Here is a 22083-nt window from a genome sequence, read left to right as displayed (position 1 = left end):
TGGATCGGGAGCTCGAGTTCGTCAAATCTAATGGTAGGGCTTGGGCTCACTTGCATTGGAGGCTCGAGCCTTACCCAGCTCGCCGGATCTGGTGAGGCCTAAGCTTCGCCCCAGGCCAGCGAGAGCTCCACCTCGCCCGATCTAGCGAGGCCTGAGCTGGGCTTCGCCAAATCGGGCTAGGCGGACCTTCACCGACCTGGGGCGAGGCTCGAGCTCACTTGTGGCCGGTTGCCAGCCGCCACCATGGTTGGCGATCGGCCAAGGCCAAAGAAGAAGATAAACAAGAAATAAAGAAAAGAAAAAAAAAGAAAAGGAAAAAATTAAAAGCTCGATTTAAAAAAAAAAGAAAAAATAAAAAGAAAGCATAAAAATAAAACGAAAATGTATGGGTGAAAATAAGCAAGTTGGAAGAAGTTATGGAAAATGTTTTCCACTTTTGAAAAGTGGAAAACATTTTCCTCACTTTTAAAGGTTGTTTTTTCTAATGATGGAAAGCATTTTCCTTGACTAGTTCATTTTCCGTGAAATAAACGCTTGAAAAATCCGAAAAACATTTTCCTAGAAGTCATTTTCCGTGAAACGAATGGACCCTTAGTTTGTTTTGTTCAGTATGACATGCAATCCTCTTGTTGCAAAAAAGAGTTACAGACTTTTGAGAGGATCTTCTCCATTACACTTCTTTGTGACGTGCACCCATAGACATGTTTCTTATTTTCTCCATTGCACTTCTTTTTGTAGACATCTAAATTTTACCATTTTATTTAGGACTTAATCACATGCAAAATTAGGAATTAGTCACTAAAAGAAGGGAATGAAGTAAAGAGTAAACTAAATAATTTTCATTAAAAGGTATCGTGTTTTCATTATTGCACCACATATTGAATTTTTTAAAAAAAATTTCCAAAAAAATTGTCATCAAAAGGGAAAAAAGTTCAAAAAAATATTTAGAGAAATTAATAACAAAAAAAAGAGGAAAAAAAAGAAGAAGGAAAATGGGAAAAATGAGACTAGGCTAGGAGCAGGTCAACCTAGCCTCTTTCATTCCCTTTTCTTTTCTTCACTTGGGCCGGCCCACCTTTCTTTTATTTCGCCCAAGATGAGCCCAGTATTTTTTACCTCTCCCTCTTTGTCTTTCACACATTGTACAGAAAAGAGAAGGTAGGAGAACAAGAGAGGAAGGATAGAGGCATGGGGAGGCACGATCATCACACCGGAGTTGGTGGTCGCAGGGCAAACCGATAGCAAGAGCTAGCAGTAGCAGAAGGAAAGCACACTGGTCGCTAGCCATCAAAAGGGGCTGGAGGTTCTAGTTTTTGGAGGGGCGTTCTTTGGTTCAAGTGAAGGACAAAGAGCTGGAGAGAGTTCGAGCAAGTGACAGAGAGCTGCGAGAGAGGAGAGGAGCTGAGATAATGAAAGTTGAGAATGAACGAAGAGCGAGAAGGAGCCTTAGCTGACCACTTGGCCATACGCATGCTTCGTCCAATGACCCCTCCTGGTAGAAGTCCTCAAGCTCGAACTAGTAAGCTTCCATTTTCCCTTTGTTTGCTACCCCTCTTGGGTACGTCGGGATGGGGTTTATGGCTGTGAGCAAATTTTCCGAAAATAGCGATCCGACACTCAATCGAACCCCAAAAATAATAAACACAGAAGCATGCCTAGGAAACACATGTTACACCGATCAAAATGTACATTACGGAGTCGAACTTACCTTGTCTTTAACAAATTAAACACCAATTTCGCAATTTGAGGAAGAATTCTAATACTGTTCTTGAAGAGGAGCGTAGGGGAGAAACTGAGAGAGCATAGAGTAGAGAACGTATTTCCTCTTTTCTCAGATTACGCAACTTCTTAATTAACCAACTTCAAAGATTTTCCCATTTATTCTTTTATCTACAATAACTACCTCTTCTTCAATGGGCCCTTCATTTAAGAGCCGGGTTTTTGGCCTAACATGGGCGGACGGGCTTAATTATGCCCATCATCACATAAAAACCCATCATCTCCCACTCGCACATGATGGGCCGAACAGATATTTCTTTACCTCTCTGCAACATTCATACCGGTAAATAATCCGTGCGATCAGCATATTTTGAGAGCTTGTTGCCATACGTCTGTTAGGAATATATAGCAGCTTATAATGAGCACAACATTTTTTAGTAGATTTATTATGCAGTATCCTAGATCGATTGATCATATTTATATCTCTTTTGATATCTTTTTAAACAATGATATATATTGTATTCACAATTATGATCATCCTAAAAAAAAATCATAATTGGTCAACCAGTAAATACAAAATTAGAATGCGATTCTCCAAATTCAATCTTCCTCTTTCCTTGAAACTTTCAATTTCAGTTCAACTTGCTTTTCTAGAAATGTCCCATTAGGTCAAATCAATTCATGACCATTGGCAACATTCTAAGATAGCAAACACTGAATAGAAATCTTGAGAATAAGTAAGAGTCATGATGACACTTAATTGATGAACTCTTTTCCACAAGTGTCTCACACGGCATCAAAGTTGAGATAAAATTTTTTTGCCATTCTTATTGGTCGTCTCATGCATACGTAGTATGAAATACGTATTATGGCATTAACTCCTTTCCCATGAAACGTATGTTTACACTTTCAATACCGTACAGATGATAGTTCAGACATAACCAACATCTAACTTTAGTTCACGTATTTACTCTTCACAAAATTCATCAGAACTCACATTTGAAATCATAGACAGATAAAATAAAATATGTGGGTTATTTTACTTTCGGACATAGCAAATATTATGTCATCATCTCAACACTTAGTTAAGGCGACATATATATTTTAAGTTTGAGCTATCGATTATCACCTAGATAATAAGCTTAAAAATTGTATTATCCATATTTATCACATAGTAAATAGAGGTAATTACCCGTGTGAGTGAGCTAATCTTTTATTTGCCTGACATACTTTCTCAACTTTATATAATGCACTAAACATTAAAATGCATAAACGTCAAACAAAAATTCATAGGTATTAATAATGAAAATATAATTCATTAAATGTGAACATTTTAGGGAAATTACAATATTCAGTACATCAGCCTCTACGCAATCCTAGATATTTCACATGACCACATAACACATCTCTAGGTATTGGCTTCATCATAGGATCTGCTACCATTATATGCGTAAGTTCATATTTTTTCGTACAACCATATCTTTAACAAAATTATACTTTGTATCTATATGTTTGGTCTTGTCATGATATTTTGGATATTTGGTGTACACTATTACTACTTGGCTATCGTAGTTAACTAACAATGAGTTTGCACCATTCTCAATAACACCTAAATGATCCAAAAATCTCTTAAGCCAAACACCTTATTGTATTGCTGCTAATAATGCCACGAACTCAACTTCCATCATGGACAAGGCTCTACACGTTTGTTTCTTACTGCTCTAAGAGGTGGCGCCATTATTCAGTAAGAAAACAAATTCAGAGGTAAATTTGGTTTCATCAAAATCTCCTCCCCAATCAATATCTAAATAGCCTTCAAGTCACAAATCATTTCCTTGGTAACTCAGCATATAATCAACAGCTCTCTTCAAATACCTCAATATTCTTTTAATGGCTTTTCAATGTGCTTGACCTGGATTGAATTGGCATCTATTCACCATTCAATTGCAAAACATATGTCAGGTTTTGTACACACCATAGTGTACATTAAGCTCTCAACAACACTAGCACAAGGAACATGTTGCATTTGTTCCTTTTCTTATGGAATCTTTGGACACATTCTATGGCTCAATTCTTCACCTTTTGCAATAGGAATATCTATGGGTTTACAATCTTGCATATGAAGTTGTTCAAGAACCTTATTTATGTATGTTTCTTGCGAAAAAGATAATGATCTCTTCGAACAATCTCTTGAAATCTTAACTCCAAGAATGTATGCAACCTCACCCATGTCTTTCATCTCAAAGTTGGAAGATAACCAACTCTTGACAGTATTAATAAACTCCATGTTGCTTCCGGCAATCTGTATATCATTAACATATAATGATATGATCACGAATTGATCTTTAGATCCTTTAATATATACACAATGATCCTCATCAATCATTGTAAAATCATATGCCATTATGGTATTATTAAAATGTATATACCATTGTCTCGATGACTGTTTAAGGCCATATATAGATTTCAAAAGTTGACATACCTTTTCTTTTTGACTTTCCATAATGAAACCAACAGGTTGTTCCATATATATTTCTTCATCTAATTATCCATTGAGAAAAACAGTCTTTTCATCCATTTGATGTAACTCAAGATCCATACTAATTACTATTTCCAGAATAATCCGAATCGAGATAAATCTTACTACGGGAGAAAATGTTTCCTTATAATCAATCCATTCCTATTAATTATACCTCTTTGCCATAATACGAGCTTTATATCTTTCTATTGAGCCATCAATTCTACGCTTTATTTTGAGAACCCACTTATTTCCAAAGGCTTCGCATCCTTTTGGAAGATCAACTAGTTTCCAAACATTGTTTGACTTCATTGACTCAATATCATCTTCCATTGCATGCATCCATTTTTCCTTATTAGGGCAATTTAGAGCGTCATTAACATTTATTGGCTCATCTTCATCTTGTGAAACAACCATAAAAGATTCCCCTTTAATGTCAAAATGTCGACGGGGAATACTTTTGTGACTTGTTCGCCGTATGAGAGATTGTACACTTTGCACAGTATTCCCCATTATACTCACACTCAGATTAGATAATGACGATATCATATCATCATGTGGTTGTAATTGAGAGTGAGTAGAATTGAATTCATTACTTTTCATGTCACTTTCACTTGGACGAATTCCACTAAATTCATTATCTTGATCCAAGGTTTCAAATAGGGAGTAATCCTCACCTATTTTGCCCTTCTTAGGAAATTTATTCTTTAAGAATGTGACATCCTGTGATTCGAAGTTAGTTGTGCTCCCACTTTTCAACTCACCTATAAACACATATCATTTCAAGTGTTCAAAGTATCTTATGAAAATACTTTTCTTGCCTCTGGGACCCAATTTCCTATATTTGTGAGAGAGTTCATGAGTATAGGCAGTACAACTCCAAGATTTAAGAAAACTTAAGTCCGATTTTCTACCTATCCATAACTCATATGGAGTTGAAGTAACTGATTTAGAAGGTACGTGGTTAAGTATATAGGTAGCAATTAATAAAGCATCGCTCCAAAAAGTGATAGGTAAGTTAGCATATACCATCATAAACCTAACCATTTTCAATAGGGTTTTGTTTCTTCTTTTTGCAATACTATTTTGTTGAGGAGTATATAGAATAAACAACTGTCTTTCTATTTCTTTTTCATCACATAAATTTCTAAACTCATCAGATAAATATTCTTAACATTGATCGGATCTTAATACTTTTTTTCTTGTCTAATTGATTTTCAATCAAGCTCATAAACTTTTTGAAACAACTCAATGCTTCAGATTTATGAGAAATCAAATAGATATATCCGAATCGAGTATAATCATTTATAAATGTAATGAAATAAATAGCCCCATGCCTTCCTCTCATATTCATTAGACCACAGATGTTAGAATGGATAAAATGTAAAGGAAATTCAACTCTTTTACCTTTTCCAAATGGTTTCCTTGTTGTTTTCATTACTAGGCAATGCTCACATATGAGCAAATCGACTTTTTTAATGTTGCCCAACAAACCCTCTTTGGCTAACCTATTCATACATTGTTGGACAATATGACCAAGTCTAACATACCACGCATTCACATTATTATCATATGAATCAGAAGATGTGAAAAGAGAATAACAAACATTGATATCACCACAGTTAACATTCAATACAATAAAACCATCTAGAAAATAATCACAACCATAGTAGTTTGTATTCAAATACAAATCCACAGCACTATTATGGAAGTTCAAATTAAAATCAAGCTTTACCAACATTAAAACAGACACTAAATTTCAACGAATCTCCGGAACATATAATACATCATGTAGGAACAAAGTGTGTCCACCACGCATATTCAATTGGCAGGTGTCAATCCCTTTTATTTTGACTCTAGAGTTATTTCCTACATGGATCCACTTAGTTCTAGTCGGTACTTGTCGAAATTCCACGAAGGATATTCCATCATTCGCTACATGGTCTGTTGCTCCCAAATCTATAGTCCACAAAGAATTATATTCAATTAAGAATACATAACTTGACACATGAGCAAAGTTTTTAAGAGTACAAGGGGTAACTATCTTCTTTGGCTCATGACAGTCGCGAGTATAGAGACCCTTCTGGTCACAGTTATAAAATTTCACCCCTGAAATTCTCTTCACTCAAGAACATTTTCCTCTCTTATGTCGGTTAACTATTGGTTTCTTGTAAGATGGACTTGATACCTTGCATTTCCACATTTTGCACGAATCAATGCACTTACGTCTAGAGCCCCTTATGAGTTGGAAGCAGCATAGCAAATATTTGTTTCCCGCTCAAATGCCTTTAGGTAGTCCTCTGCTAGCTCAAGATGGCGCAGAGCATCCTCAAATTATTCCATAACATGGTCAAGAGCTTTTAGTGCTTATTGATTTTCAAGCACATATTGAATTTTCTTATTCAATATTTCATAATTATCGCCTTTCAATTTGTCTTCTTTGTTCAAATCAGCAATTGTGTTTTTGGTTGCTAAAGCCATTGATCTAAACATATCAGACACATATGCATGAATTATTAATGCATATCATTTATGCATCCATTTTGCACAAACCATCATATTAAAGAATAATTTCTGGTAAGGTTTTAGAATCAAAAGGTTACTATGTTTTTAATCATCATCTAAAAATCCTAACTTGAAATTATCATTAATATAATCTTCATGCAAAAAAATAAGTTAAGCTAAATCACTAAAACTTTCTTGAACTTCTCACAAAGAATTGTAAATTAACATATTAATTTACAACAATAGATAACATTGAGCTTTCAATAATTAAACATGTCAATTACACTAAGTAATATATTCAGAGTAAAAATATCAACATAGAAAGAGATATTTACACCTAAAATATCTCAAAACTAATATAAGAAAAAAAATAATTTATTAAACACAAATATTCTCATTAATCTCATAAATTGGGAAAGTCTTTTCTAATCTCTTAATAAAATTCTCTAAGAATTTTGAAGGCACATTGGCCAACCACGGAAAAACCTTTGGAGAGCTCTTATGGCACCTCCAAAGTGCATTCACTCTACGCCATGTGACACTCAATCTAAGGGTTGGAGTTTTTGTTAACTTGATTCTATAAGACTCTCTTACAAAAGCTATTGCAAGCCTATTATAATCCGGGACCACGTTGACTTCCTATAGGCGATCTAACACTGCTTGCCATTCAGGTGGAAGAGTGTTTGTTAAGGCCGACACCTTCTCAAAATCCGGCATAAGATAACCATTATAGATGATTTATTGTATCATTTAATTGACCCTGACCACATGTGATACTACATCACCGTCATTCCATCAATAATTAGCTCATTCTATCATTAACCCTTTAAGTCTCGCATTTTCTTTGTCCGTTCTCGGAAATGTAAGCATGCATGCATAACGCAGTATGGTTCTTACAACAAATGCAAAACAAAAAAGGGATTACTTATAATCCACAACGACTTAATTGAAAAAAAACATATTGTTTTTCCCTTTTTTTTTTTTTTTTTTTTTTGCGGTCAACGCTAGTCAACGATGGTCAATGCCGGTCAACGGTGGTCAACGTAGGTCAACAGTCAACGAATGACCCGGTCAAGTCAAACACGGGTTGAGTCAATATGACTGACCCAACAAATGATGTCATTGTAACATCACCTCACGTGCCCCGCGCATGCGTGGGCAACTGCAAGCTAATGTCACGATGCATGCGCTAGCGGTTGCCGCATGTTGCCACGCACACGTATGCGGTTATTGCGTGCGCGCATTGCACGCGCCTACAGTTTGCCCAACTCGCGCGTGCATTGCACACGCCGACAACGCCGGTTCCTTTGGCTGTGCTTGGCGGTGCGTCCGGCGGCAAGCCACCCATCAATTTTCCTGTATCGACGAGAGCTTCGACCCTACGCTATCATAAATTAGTTTCGATTTACAAAAAATCAAAAAACGAGGGGGAACAATACGGGTGTTAGGATTTTTTCGGTCCCCAAACGACCAACGGTAGCATTTCACGTAAATTCAACTAAAAAAAATTAATAAACATGAAAATAGATCGGGAAATATGAACATCGCTCTAATACCAATGTGAGAAAATTTTCCGAAAATAGCGATCCAACACTCAATCGAACCCCAAAAACAACGAATGCAGAAGCGTGCTCAAGAAACACGTTACACTGATCATAAGGTACATTACAGAGTCGAATGTACCTTGTCTTTCACAGATTAAATACCGATGTTGCAATTTGAGGAAGAATTTTGATATTGTTCTTGAAGAGGAGCGTAGGGGAGAAACTGAGAGAGCATAGAGTAGAGAATGTATTTCTTCTTTTCTCAAATTACTTAACTTCTTAATTAACCAACTTCAAAGATTTTCCCCTTTATTCTTTTATCTACACTAACTACCTCTTCTTCAATGGGCCCTTCATTTAAGGGCTATTTTTTTGGCCCAACATGGGCGGACGGACTTAAATAAGCCCATCATTACATAAAAACCCATTAGTGGCCATTCGGCTCACACGAACTCCAGCCCCCGTAGGTCTTTCGCTAAGTCGCTGGGCATTGTTGGATGTTTGCTGAGAATCCCGGCCCCGTTTCAAGTCCTAGTCAAGTCGGAAATCCTTCACTCGATGTCACACATCACTCGCTCGATGAAATGCTTCACCGACATCTAGTTTTGCTTTTGCCCTTTTTGGCCAAAACTGAATGTCCACGGGTTGATATGTTCTGTTGAGAAGTTTTTGTGATTAGCATTCCCCAGGCGTTGGTCGTTCGGTCATTTTGCTTTCACCGCCTGTCATCATTTATGTTATTTTGTGTTTCATGCTTTGTGGCCAACAATGGCCGTCTGATGACAAGAGGAAATCGACGGACAGGTCGGCCAATGAGTGGTGGTCCGGCGGCAGTCCCTAACGTTGGTGAGGGCTCATCGAATGTGGTTTTATTTTGGTTATGGTTCGACAAGGGACCCCATCATTTATGTTATTTTGTGTTTCATGCTCCTCGTTTGCAAATCACTTGCGTCTGTATCCTTATCCTTGACTTATTTTTCCAAGTCTCCGCATGACTTTGACGACGAAACAGTCCAAGCTCGCTTCACATCATTCAGCTATCGAGAACCCCCAGTCGAGTTCAATCCATGACGCGAGTCTCGTGACCGCTAACGTCAACGTCAACGCTCATGTGAACAAAATTATTATGTTAATTTAGTACATATATTAAAATAAATTCGTACCATAAAATTCGGTAGCTTTTTTCTGAACTCATCCCTTGCAAATTCAACTTTCTATATATATAATTTCTTCTCTGGACTTTTAGAATGGCGATGGAGGTAGGAGTAAGTGGACTTGCCCACTGATGGTGTGATAGTGGTCGGTTTGGTTTGGCATTTGCAATGGATTTTGGGACTCTAAAATCCCTTAGCCAAATGCAAACCTGCTTGATTCGTGTTTTTGCTCGACTTTAGGAAAATATAATTGTATCTCCAAAGAACTCTAAGGGCCTTTAGTTTAAAGCAGGTGTGGACGTATTTTGGGAAGTTGCATTTTTGGAATGCAACTCTAGGCCCTTGGTTACTGTTCATCTCCTCGAAAGACCGCCGCACGAAAAGCTAATTGGAGGCCAACGATTGCTAGCCAAGGGGTTGCATGCGGTGTGGTCCAACCCCGACAACCATCACCGAACCTCAGGTGACACTCGAATCACGTGACCTAGGCGATTGTTGTCCTAAATTGCGCAACCTAGGCAGCCGCCTAAGGCCGCGCGACCTCAAGCAAGCCTTGCTTGAGGTAGGCGACCTCACGCAAGGCCATCCGGTAGCCAGATCTGGCCACCATAGATGGCTGAACTTCCAAACAAAAAATCTTTTTTTTAATATTTTAGTAAAAGTCTTTTATAAATGTAATTTTTACCGAACGACATTTTAGTCAAAGTTGTTTTTCAATGCACTTTAAAATTACAATTTATCAAATACTATTTGCATTTTGAAAATTTCCTTTAATCCAAAGGTGTTTATATTTTTCCGAAGACATTCCCCAAAACCAAACCAAACGGAGCCAGTGTCTTTGGATAATACATGTGGATTTGAATCTAACTTGTAAGAGGTGCCTTTCGAAGAAGTGATGCAATTTAGTGTGCTTGATTGAGAAACGTTATGAATTTTAAGTTAATATATGATGGATAAAATATGACAATATCCCGAATGAATTAGGTTATTGTGTTACATAGCTGCCTAGAAAAAGAAATCAATTGCGGTGTATCTCCCAAATAAAATAGGCGTGACTCTAGCGTAACGGTTCAGAGGGGTTTGGCTTCGATCATTCTTTACCCGGATTCACGGTTGCCACCAAAATCACTTTCACATCATCTCTCTCTCTCTCTCCAACGACATCACCGAGATACACGTTTCGACTTTTCCTTCTTCCAGTCTCCACGTGGAGCCAAATTAGGGCGCAACCCACGCAAGTTGACTTCGGTCAACGACCTCGTGCGAGGGCCAAATGCTGTCTTCCGTCCTCACCGTCTTATTCTTCTGTCCCCCGGAAATATTGATGGCCCACCCAACCACATTCAGGAAAATCCCACGCGGGTTTGTCTTGACCTGTCAAAAATAACCTAACAAAAGCGGGATACCAGTCCTTTTCACGATTCAAGATAGAGACAACGGTACCAAAAATCTTAAGTTATGCTTGTTATGATATATTTTACGTTAATATATTTTTTTTGGTGATCTCAAAAATCTCAAATTTATACCTATATAATATATTTACCTTTCACTAAGAATCTATCAATGAACACTAGTTAAAGTATGCCTACATGGATGCTAAAAAGTAAAATGGTGTTCATGTAACCTAAGTGAAATAAAAATGGCAATATTTTGATTTAAGTGAAATAAAAAAAGTCATATATTAAGGAACAAGTTATTGCGTAGACTTAATCTAATAAATTATATCAATCATATATTAAGGAACAGTAAGAATAACGAGTCCCACATAACAAATAGAAATTCTTACCACATACCATTAGTAGAACAAGTCTATATTCTGTTACTTTTCTACGATATTATAAACAATGCACCATGATAAATATATTTTGATATATGTCAATTTCAAATTGATTAGGTTAATACTGTGATTCTCTAGGCACAACCATGCTTGCATTTGTTGTAATTGTTCTTTTGATGTGGGCTACATCAATTAAAATTGTAATTCGGTGTTTTACAAGGTTGATCAATTAAGGTGAGATTTAAAGATTCTTAATGAGTCTGATATTCGGCTAGCTAATATGGGTTGAATAAAGCTCAGCTTGAGATGAGGACTTGTTACTTAGAACTCTACAAATAGTGTTCAAGTATTTCTTATAATTATAATGTACAAATAACCTCACGTAAGGAACCACCGCCTGCAGCGGCGCAGCTGACTTGGGCTCTCTCCCCCTCATGAAAGGGAGGAGTTTGAATCCCAGAGGCGTCCTTAGGAATTCTTATATGGAGTAATGTAGTGGTGGGTCCTGCAGTCGCTCCCCCAGGGTTTTTCGCCGGCTGTTGGCTTACGGGGTTCCCTAAGTTACCAACAAATAAAATAAAATAAAATAACCTCACATAAGGAGTGTTTATTGAATGCTGAAACTAAGAGACAATCTCATTGAGTCGGTAATACAGAGGACAATAAATGAGAAGCACTTGATATTTGGATTGGCAATATACCTTATGAAAAAAAAATGGATTCCAAATTAGGTGCACAAATCTCTTTTCCTCCATTATTGTGCTCTAAATTTTAGGGGATAAGAATAGCAAGAGCATTATAATTTTCGTACGGCACTCACCTGAGTACCATGACTTTCTTTCACTCACTTAAATACCACATTGGAGTAAAATCAATAATTTGAATTTCACTTCAGCAAATCGTCCTATGTAATTTTTTTTTTTATTAATTTCCATTCAATGTGGATTTTTTTTTTTTTGGAATATTTCATTAATTGTCTACATCAGCATTAGCAATATCATATAGAATAACCGACATCCATATCAAGGCAAAGTGCCAGTGGCACTTAAGCAATCAACTTTTCAAATCTATGGCATGAAAGTTATGACACTTATAGTGTATTTATCCAAAAATTGCTTGTGCTTGTGTATTGAAGGAGTGGTTATTTAAATATTTAGGAAAATTATCAATTTAGTCTTATACCTATAGCATGGATATTAATTCAATTTTAATTTTCCAATTTTGTCAATATAGTTCTACACATTTGCACAATATTTAAATATAGTCTTTCTTGCTAATTGTCGTCACAAATTGTGATGTGAAAATCAACAAATTGCCCATGCCAGAATGCCACTTAGGATGGTTGGCAATAATTAGACACCACATTAATGATTTTCGGTGGCAATTGGGAGGAAATACAACATTGAAATATGGCCCAAAAGTTTAGAATTATATTGACAAAACTGAAAAGTATAACTAATTAAGTGGAATAATTAGTTATTGACAAGAATATTATGACAATTGTAATTACATTATAAGATAATCCAATCAAGCCTTTAGCAAATACATATTTTTTGTCAATTCTAAATGCATTAGAATTTCCAAAGAAAGAGAAGAAAAAGAGGTATGAAATAAATTAAAATCTGGACCTGTAAAAGATATCGTGGTCAATTTAAAGTATGGGACATCGGAAGTCAAAAAATGGGTGGAAAAAGCGTAAACTTTTATGCGTTATCATTTCCACTTGAATGCTCATTTATATGCTAAACCCAACCTACTTATTTATATGTGAGTTGATGCGATTAAAATAAGGAGAGTGTATGATGGATTTCTAGAGTCATGGGCCGTATGGTGGTTGGGAAAAAGGAGAGGCAAAAAGGTAATTTATAATTAACACTACTTATATGTTAATACATAATAATTGTTTTGATGATACTTTAATTTGATCATCGTTGAAAATTGAATTTAAAATATTTTGGACTTTATATGCAATGGGCCTTAATCATGAGAAGTACCTAATTTTATATATATGGTGCCACCTTCTATTAATATGTTTTAGAAAGAATTAATTATTGCAAGGCATTTGTCTACGTAGGACCCTTATGTATAGTTCATAGCGATAACTACATTGACTCTCCCCAACCTTTTCATTAATAAATAAAAATGCTAGAACAAGGACAACAAGAGTGCTATTACTTTTGTATGGAGCTCACTTAAGTACCATAACGATTTTTTTCGCTCACTTAAGTGCCACATCGGAGTAAAATTAATTATTTGAGTATCATTCCCAGCAAATCATTCTATGTGGATTTTTTTATTGATTTTCCATTTTGATATGGATCTTTTTATTCTTGAATTTTTTATTAATTATTCACGTCAATGCCAATGATGTCACGTACGATAACTAGCATCCAAGTTAGATTTTCTAGTGAGGCAGTTTGCCAATGGCACTTAATTAATCAACTTTAACAATTTACAGCACCCAAGTGGAAAAAAAAAATTATGGTACTGAAGTGAATTTCGTACGAAAGTTATAACACTCGTAACGTACTTACCCCATATTTTAGCTATGCAAACCTCACATGCAATTTTGAATGCTTACATTTGCAGCCATTGGATTACAACCATTTGAATACCGGTAACAATGACACAATAGCAATCCAACGGGTATAAATATTAGGGGTATGATAGCCTAATCCCATAATTTAGATTGTTTGCACTAATACAATTCTTTTTGCTTTTTGTCTTGCAATTATTTACCTGTTATGGCAGTCTGGGTTAGGTTCTATTTAATGCACGTAATAAATTTTCCGAATAGTTCCCACGACCAAAATATATAGGACAGCAGACCATGGCTCTTCCTTCTTCTTCCTCTAATTCCATGCCTGTGCAGCAAGACCAAGGTATTCATCAGCGTAGAAATGAGTTCTTGCATCACCATCTCCCTCTCTCTCCTCTTCTTCTTCATAAATTTTGTAGGTACTGAATCAGCACCTACGTTTCTACGGCATTACTGCCCAAATGCCACACTCTTCACTCCCAACTCGACCTACCAATCCAACCTCAACACCCTCCTCTCTTCTCTCTCCTCTGCCGCCACCGACAGCGCTGACGGCTTTGCCAATGCTGTTGTCGGCCAAAACCCTCCCGGTCAGGTCTACGGGCTCTTCCTCTGCCGCGGCGACGTCGACGCCGCCACGTGCAGCAACTGCGTGGCCACTGGAAAACAGGATATCCTCCAAAGATGCCCCAACCGGCGAGTCTCCGTGATCTGGTATGATGAGTGTATGTTGAGGTACTCCGATGGCTCCATCTACTCAGTCATGGAACAAGTGCCTTCCATCACGATGTACCACACCGGGAAAATCACCAATCCAACCCAGTTCATGCAAGTCCTGAGAGAGACCGTGGACGACATCACTGCGAGGGCTTCAGTCGGCAAGTCGGGGAAGAAACTTGCCGTTGCGGAGGCAAACTTTACGAGTTTGCAGAAGCTGTACACGCTCGCACAGTGCACACCGGACTTGACGGTGTTGGAGTGCAACACGTGCCTCCGGGCAACAATCGCGGGTCTCCCACGGGGGAAGCAAGGTGGGAGGTTGTTCACTCCGAGCTGCAGCATGAGGTTCGAGCTGTACCCATTTTACAAGGCCTCGGCCATGGTGGCGCTGGTGCCTCCGCCGTCCTTCCTTCGTTCTCCTCCTGCTCCCGTGACCAGACGTAAAGGTACATGTTTGTTTTTGATATTTGTCCTCTGTTAAGACAGAAAGATTTGTCCCTTTTTTTTTTTTTTTTTTTTCCAGCGAACTGCTTATCCTGCTTTATAGTTCGAATAAGTGGAGTGAACCTTTTAATGAAAAGGGAAGAAAACATCATAAGTACCATAATCCTTGTACATGTTCCTATAAATGTTTAATTGATCACTTAAGTATTATAAATTTGAAGGAAATTTACTTAAGTGACAGCAATGATTTCATCAATCAAAATTCTGACATGTCAATAATTTATTATAAAATTATCAGATATGGTTTGCCAGGGAAATGATGTTATCAAAAGCGTGCAGAAATGAGTCATTACTCCTTCCGTACCCCAAATTGATGAAGTGGGGCTTATCGAACTAAAATCCTAACCCTATCCCCAAGTTAGGTCCAACAGCGGCCATGTGGGATAGGGTATGCAGTGGGGACTCATGTCGATATCTTTCTTCTCAATTTCTTGAGCAATCAGTTGCTTGTCAATTTGGTGCAAAGAAAGGGTTAAATGACATCCTTTCTACACATTTTTGATGATATTACTTATCCAGCAAGCCCCGTCACATGATTTTATATCAAATTAATGTTACGTTAAATTTTTCAACAAAAGGAATTACTGGAGTCACTTAAACGAATACCTTTTAAAATATTATGACATCCAAACGATTGATTGAAAAGTTAAGATATGTATAATATCATTTTCCCTATTTCAAATGATGCCTCTCGCGGAGATGAGCCTATGACAATCTAGAAATCATTTTCAAGTTAAACGATATATATATATATAGGGAAAAAGCCACCAAAAACCCTCAACTTTACCTCGAGTGACAAATTTACCCTGAATTTCGTGACGTGAAAACCCCGAAGTTTGCTAATTGTGACACATTTACTCCAAACTTTTATTTGTGACACAAAAATCCCGAACTTTCATTTGTGTGACACATTTACCCTAAACCATAAGGGCATTTTGGTATTTTTACTTTTTAAAAAAAAATTCATTTTTTTTCATTTTTTTCTTCATCTTCTTCCTTCCCTCCGCCGGCCATGGCGGAGCCAGCCGAGGGAAGCCGGCGTCTGGCGAGGGCACCCTCACCCGACGCCAGCGAGGGCACCCCCCGACGCGCGGCGGGCGGCCCTCATCGATGTCGGACGAGGGAGGCCCACGTTGACGTCGGACGAGGCCTCCCTCGCCAAATCTGGCGAGGGCACCCTCGCACGACGCCGGGCGAGAGCACCCCCTCGCCCATTTGGCGAGGCACCCCTTGCCGACGTGCGTCGGGTGAGGGAGGCCCTCATCCGACCCGGTCGAGGGCCTCCCTCGCCCAACGCCGGAAGGCACCCCTTCTTGGCGTCGGGCCGGACGCCGCCGGCGAGGGCAGCCCTCGCCAAACGCCGGCTTCCCTCCACCGGCTCTGCCATGGCTGGCGGAGGGAAGATAGAAGAAGAAAAAATAAAAAAGAAAAGAAAAATCATAAAGAATAAGACGAAAATACCCTTAATGGGGTAAATGTGTCACAGTTAGTAAACTTCGGGGTTTTTTACGTCACAAAATAAAGTTCGGGGTAAATCTGTCACTCGAGGCAAAGTTTGGGGTTTTTGGTGGCTTTTTCCCATATATATATATATATATATATATATATATTATATATATATATATATATATATATATATATAAAGAGAGAAGGGTAGCTATTAAAGTAATTAAAATGAATATATAATTTGATAATAACCTTACTTTGATTAAAAATCAATCGGCGAAATTTGTGAATTACCAACCCCATCCCAAATCTAAGGATCTTGAATATGGAAGAACCAATTCAAGAGAAAAACAATTTTTACATGGCATTACCCAAGGCCCTGAGTTCTACTGGCCTCAAAGGGAAAATCTCTGATATCACATCCGAAATTCCAGTCCAATGCCCATGGGAAGAAAGCTACATTACCACAAATTGGAAGGATTGCCATTGAAGTGGCCCTTCAGAATCAGCAGCAATGCCACCTCTAGCGCCTTCGCCCCAAGGGTATCCTTTGGCGGCACCCGCAGGATAAAGACTCACCACCATTGGACCTAATTTGGGTTTAGGGTTTGAGTTGAATTTAGCCTTAATTTTATCAATTTGGGTCAAGGAATGGCTGAATGATATTGTTTATGAGCACTCTAGAAGACATTATTTCCCCAGTGCGCCACGTCAAATGATTTTATATTAATTTGAAGTCATGTTGGATGTTTTGACAATATTCATATAAACTTGACATTTTTTGAAGTAATGAAACTCAAGTGATCAACTTAAAAATTACGATACCAAGGTAAGCGTGGTACAAAAGTTATAGTACTAGTCATGTCATTTTCATGATTCCATCTCTATCCATTCCGATATGCTTATAAGAGGTGAAGTTCCCTAAGGCATTTTTTGACAAATACTTTGTTGAATTTATTCCAAATAATTCCAATGACTCTGCACTTGTGTTCTTTGCTAGTCTTCTCCCTGCCTCAAGCACTTCAAAGCAGCACAATTGATAGCATAACTGCATCGAGTCCACTGATTCAGAACCAAACCCTTGTCTCTAGTAGTCAAATCTTTGAGCTCGGGTTCTTCACGCCTAAAGGATCAGCAAAGCAGTACGTAGGAATATGGTACAAGAAGATGATTCCCTCCAAAGTTGTCTGGGTGGCCAACAGGGACAAGCCACTTGGACATACAGATCCGTCTGCAAGTTTAATAATTGGCGAAGATGGAAATCTGAAGCTTCTTGATGGGCGACAAAACACCGTGTGGTCTACTAATGTCATGGCAAAGTCAAATTATTCCGAAGCATTGCTTTCAGACTTTGGAAACTTTGTTCTTCAAGACAGGAACGCGAATATAATGTGGGAAAGCTTTGATGAGCCAACCGACACTCTCTTGCCAAACATGAAGATTGGAGTAAATGTGAAAAAAGGAAAGAAACTAAACTTGACTTCCTGGAAAGGCGAAGATGATCCCTCACTCGGAAGCTTTGTCATGGGATTGACATCGGAGACACCACCTCAGCTTTTCACTTGGAATGGATCAAGTCCCTACTGGAGAAGTGGACAGTGGGATAAAACCAAGTTCATTGGAATCCCGACCATGACCAGCACATACTACGATGTCCGACAAGATAATGTCCAGGGAACCTCATATTATTACCTCAATAATTACAACAACTCCATCTTTGCATATTCTTTCATCTCTTCTGAAGGATCTCTAAAGGCAATTTATTGGGACAATGGCTGGTTAACATACTGGAAGTCACCGGAACCAACTAAGCCTTGTGAAATTTATGGAATATGTGGCCCCTTTGGAGTTTGCAACCCGTTTAGTTCACCCATATGCAGATGCTTAAAAGGTTTTAAACCAAGATCAAAAAAAGAATGGAACAGAGGAAACTGGACCAGAGGGTGCCTTAGGAAAATTGAATTGAATTGTCAGAAATCCGCAAGCATTGAAGATATGTTCTGGCAAATGAGACAAATAAAATTGCCTGATTCAGCTGATCATTTGTTGATACATAATGCGGAAGGATGCCAAAGTTGGTGCCTAGAAAACTGCTCTTGCTTGGCCTTTTCTTATGTGAATTCTATAGGATGTATGGCCTGGAGTAAGGACCTCCTAGATACTCAACAACTCTCCGTGGGTGGTGAAGATCTATTTATTCGACTTATGGACTCGAGTGCAGGTGTGGATACAGATTGAAAGGGTTGAATCAATACGCGTTTGGTTTTGCACTTTTTGTGCTTCTTATAACATATTTCTATGGTTCAGGTGTACCTACGCGGACAAAACTTATCATCAGCCTAAGTACTATTTCTGGCATCATCTTATTTGGAGCTGGTATTTCAGTCTGTGGTCTTTCAAAGTGGAGAGGTGATAAAAAGATGTACAGTTTGTTGTTGTTTTAAGGGTGATTTTACAATAACTGCAATATAAGAATCTTGAATTATTGGTAGAACCACAGCTTCAGAAGCCTGCTTTGCTACTGATGTTCTCATGCTTATCTTGAGTTGATTTCATTCTATCTATAAAATGCAGGGAAGTTTAGGAAAATGACAATCCCAAGGCTCTTTAGGTCAGAAGAACTACTAAGGGACATTGATTGGAAAGAGCAAATGAAGGAAGATGATACATCGAAATTGGTCGTTTATGACTTTGATAGCATACGCCTCGCAACAGACAACTTCAACGTGAAAAACAAACTCGGGCAGGGAGGGTTTGGCCCAGTTTATAAGGTAAAAGAAAAGCCTTCTCTGAGGGAAATAAGGAGATTATCCAAGATCTTATAGTGCTGGTCATTTTGAAATAGGGAAAACTGAATGATGGTATGGAGATAGCAGCAAAGAGACTTTCAAGCAGCTCTGGCCAAGGCATAGCGGAGTTCAAGAATGAGATCCTTCTAATATCCAAACTTCAACACCGAAATCTAGTGAGACTCCTTGGTTGCTGCATTGAAGGAGAAGAAAAGATTCTAGTGTATGAGTACTTGCCCAACAAGAGCTTGGACACCTTCCTCTTTGGTTAGTCTCACTCTTTGAAGAACTTACTCCTGCTTTCAACAAAATCTGGTATTGAAACTAGATATTTCTTCTGTTTGTGACCTTGTTCAGATTCAAAAGAGAAGGCAAAACTTAGCTGGAGTGTACGCTTCCACATTATCCAAGGGGTCGCAAGAGGGCTGCTTTACCTCCACCACGATTCTTGCCTTAGAGTCATACATCGGGATTTGAAAGTGAGCAACATTCTCTTGGATGAAAAGATGAATCCCAAGATTTCAGATTTTGGGCTGTCACGGATATTTGAAGGCACTCAAGTTTTGGTAAATACTCACAAAGTTGTGGGGACACTGTAAGCTTTCTAACATCACTATTAGGAGTGCTTACTCATGAGGCAATGTATCACCTTAAAAAGTAGATTAGTAGTATAATGCGCTTTAGACATGTCCCAACTGTTGCTTTACTATTACCAAGAAAACTCTTACATGTACATCCAATGGTTCCAATATGTCAGTTCACTCCAAGGTAATTATAGACCAGCACCGTAATGTAAATGCTAAAAGATATGAGAAATACAATGCTCGTCAAGTTGGATGTTAATCACCCTCCAATTTTCTCATCTCTCATGTCATCATCCTTTAGTCTATGAATTTTTTTTTTTTTGTATGAACTGTATTTTAGGAACACTCTACTTATATTATTTTGTCTACAGTGGCTACATGTCTCCAGAGTATGCCATGGGTGGGATATTTTCTGAGAAATCTGATGTTTATAGCTTTGGAGTACTGCTATTGGAGATTATCAGCGGCAAGAAGAACACAAGTTTAGATTACCCAGGGCAGCATCTCAATCTCCTTGCTTATGTAAGAGCAAGATCTATCTTGGAACTATTACTCCTCCATTTCAGTTTCCAACCATTGATAGTCCTTGAAACACTAACAATCGACTAGTTGTTACAGGCTTGGCACTTGTGGTGTGAAGGCAGAGGATTGGATCTAATAGATGAAGGCATTGCCGATGCATTTTCGGTGTTAGAAGTGATGAGATGCATTCAGTTGGGGCTTCTCTGTACGCAAGACCATGCCACAGATAGACCCAACATGTTGGCCGTGGTTCTAATGCTAAATGGGGAGTCCAATCTTCCACAGCCAAAGCAACCGACATATACATTTTCACGCTCGTTTGCTCACGAAATCCCATCACAAGAAGAAAGCATCCAGTCCATGAATACCATCACCATTACTACGGTTGAAGGAAGATAAAATTCTCAAATGCATTTTCACTATAATTCATCTTTCTAGGGGTTTAGTGTTCACCAAATTAAGCAAATTGGATATGCAATATTTTGTTAAACTTTTATGTGGATATTGCTGATGTTGTCTTGAATTCTACAAAATTCAATCGGGAAATTTAGGAAGGCTTGAAGATTGCAGGCTATTTGTTTCCTAATATATTTCCTAGATTTGGGTTTTAAATTTGATAATATCTTTATGGTGGAATTCCTTTCCTACTAGGTTTAGGAAAGTGGGAATTTAAATATCTATTTATTTCAACATTGTGCCTTGTACTCATGGTGATACGCTCAAATAAGAAATCGTCTCTCTCTCCCGTGGACGTAGGCGGATCTTTCGCCGAACCACGTAAATCTCCGTGTTCTTGATTATTATTGTTTTCTTTCTCATCTAGTTAAGGTGTTCTTCCGCACAACAATTGGTATCAGAGCAATCCAGGTTCTCCGTTCTTGTATTGCGACTTCTAACTAGATGGCTGGAAAAGGTTCAACCGTTCGATTTGATATTGAACGATTCACCGGAAGAATAGTTTTACACTATGGCAGAGAAGGATGAAGGATCTGTTGATTCAACAAGGTTTATCAAAGGTTCTTCTCGGAAGATCAAACAAGCCGGACACCATCACTGATGATGATTGGGCCGACATGGAGGAGAGGGTGTGCAGCGCAATCCGTTGAACCTATTGGATGAGGCCCTTCAATATGTAGCAGAAATCGAATCTGCTCCGGAGGTATGGTTCAAACTCGAAAGCATTTACACGACGAAATCTCTTACGAACAAGTTGTTCTTGAAGAAGAGATTGTATTCACTTTAGATGAGTGAAGGAGGAGATCTGTTGGAACACCTCAATGTGTTCAATATGATGATTAGTGAACTTACAAGCTTGGAGGCAAAGTTTGAGGATGAAGACATAGCGCTTCTACTACTGGCATCGTTGCCGGATTCGTTTGACCACTTGGTGACTACGCTCCTTTATGGCAAGGAAACCCTAGAGATCGGAGAGGTGACTGCTACCCTAATTTCAAACGACACCCAGAAAAGGGCAAGTAGTTCAAAATCTTTGGGAAAGTGACTCTTTGCAAAGGAGAAAAGCAATCAAGGAAGAGGAAGATCAATGGATTGAGGATTGAGCAGTAGGGGTCGATCAAAATCCAAGGGAAGGTTCAAAAGAAGATGCTACGGGTGCAATCAGGAAGGGCATACTAAGAGATTCTGTCCAAATAAGAATGAGAAAAAGAAGAAGAGCTCGGATGAGGCAAGTGTAGCCAACATCAGTGAGACCAATGATGGGGATGTCTTGTCCATATCATCGGGGAAGGACATCTTTGAAGAT

General features: G+C 38.4%; 1 protein-coding gene across 7 annotated transcripts; it reads left to right on the top strand.

The window, feature by feature from the left end:
- The first annotated feature begins 14081 nt into the window (after positions 1–14081).
- On the top strand, positions 14082–20987 carry LOC104447471 (G-type lectin S-receptor-like serine/threonine-protein kinase At1g61500). 7 transcript variants are annotated; one of them, XR_005551230.1, is made up of 8 exons: positions 14082–14922; positions 17427–18647; positions 18734–18835; positions 19001–19197; positions 19272–19482; positions 19573–19781; positions 20171–20321; positions 20418–20479. XR_005551230.1 is itself a non-coding variant. In XM_039312680.1 (8 exons), exons 1-8 carry the CDS (start codon positions 14118–14120, stop codon positions 20718–20720), a joined length of 3174 nt encoding a protein of 1057 aa, XP_039168614.1. In that variant the 5' UTR covers positions 14082–14117; the 3' UTR covers positions 20721–20987. The 7 variants fall into 7 exon arrangements, 5 of the variants coding, with proteins under 5 accessions (XP_039168614.1, XP_039168615.1, XP_039168613.1 ...); XR_005551231.1 differs by having other exon boundaries at positions 20409–20466; XM_039312680.1 differs by having other exon boundaries at positions 19573–19810; positions 20234–20321; positions 20409–20987.
- Positions 20988–22083: the final 1096 nt, after the last annotated feature.

Source organism: Eucalyptus grandis, chromosome 5 (genome assembly GCF_016545825.1).
Source record: "Eucalyptus grandis isolate ANBG69807.140 chromosome 5, ASM1654582v1, whole genome shotgun sequence".
NCBI classification, from domain to species: Eukaryota; Viridiplantae; Streptophyta; class Magnoliopsida; order Myrtales; family Myrtaceae; genus Eucalyptus; species Eucalyptus grandis.
Note: the sequence above shows the minus strand (reverse complement) of the source record. Positions and strands in the feature narration are given on the sequence as shown.

Coding starts and splice junctions, on each gene's coding strand:
- LOC104447471 (XM_039312678.1), top strand. CDS start 14,118: ATGAGTTCTTGCATCACCATCTCCCTCTCTCTCCTCTTCTTCTTCATA. Junction 19,483..19,572: donor CTTGGACACCTTCCTCTTTG/GTTAGTCTCACT, acceptor GACCTTGTTCAG/ATTCAAAAGAGAAGGCAAAA. Junction 20,322..20,408: donor ATCTCAATCTCCTTGCTTAT/GTAAGAGCAAGA, acceptor ACAATCGACTAG/TTGTTACAGGCTTGGCACTT.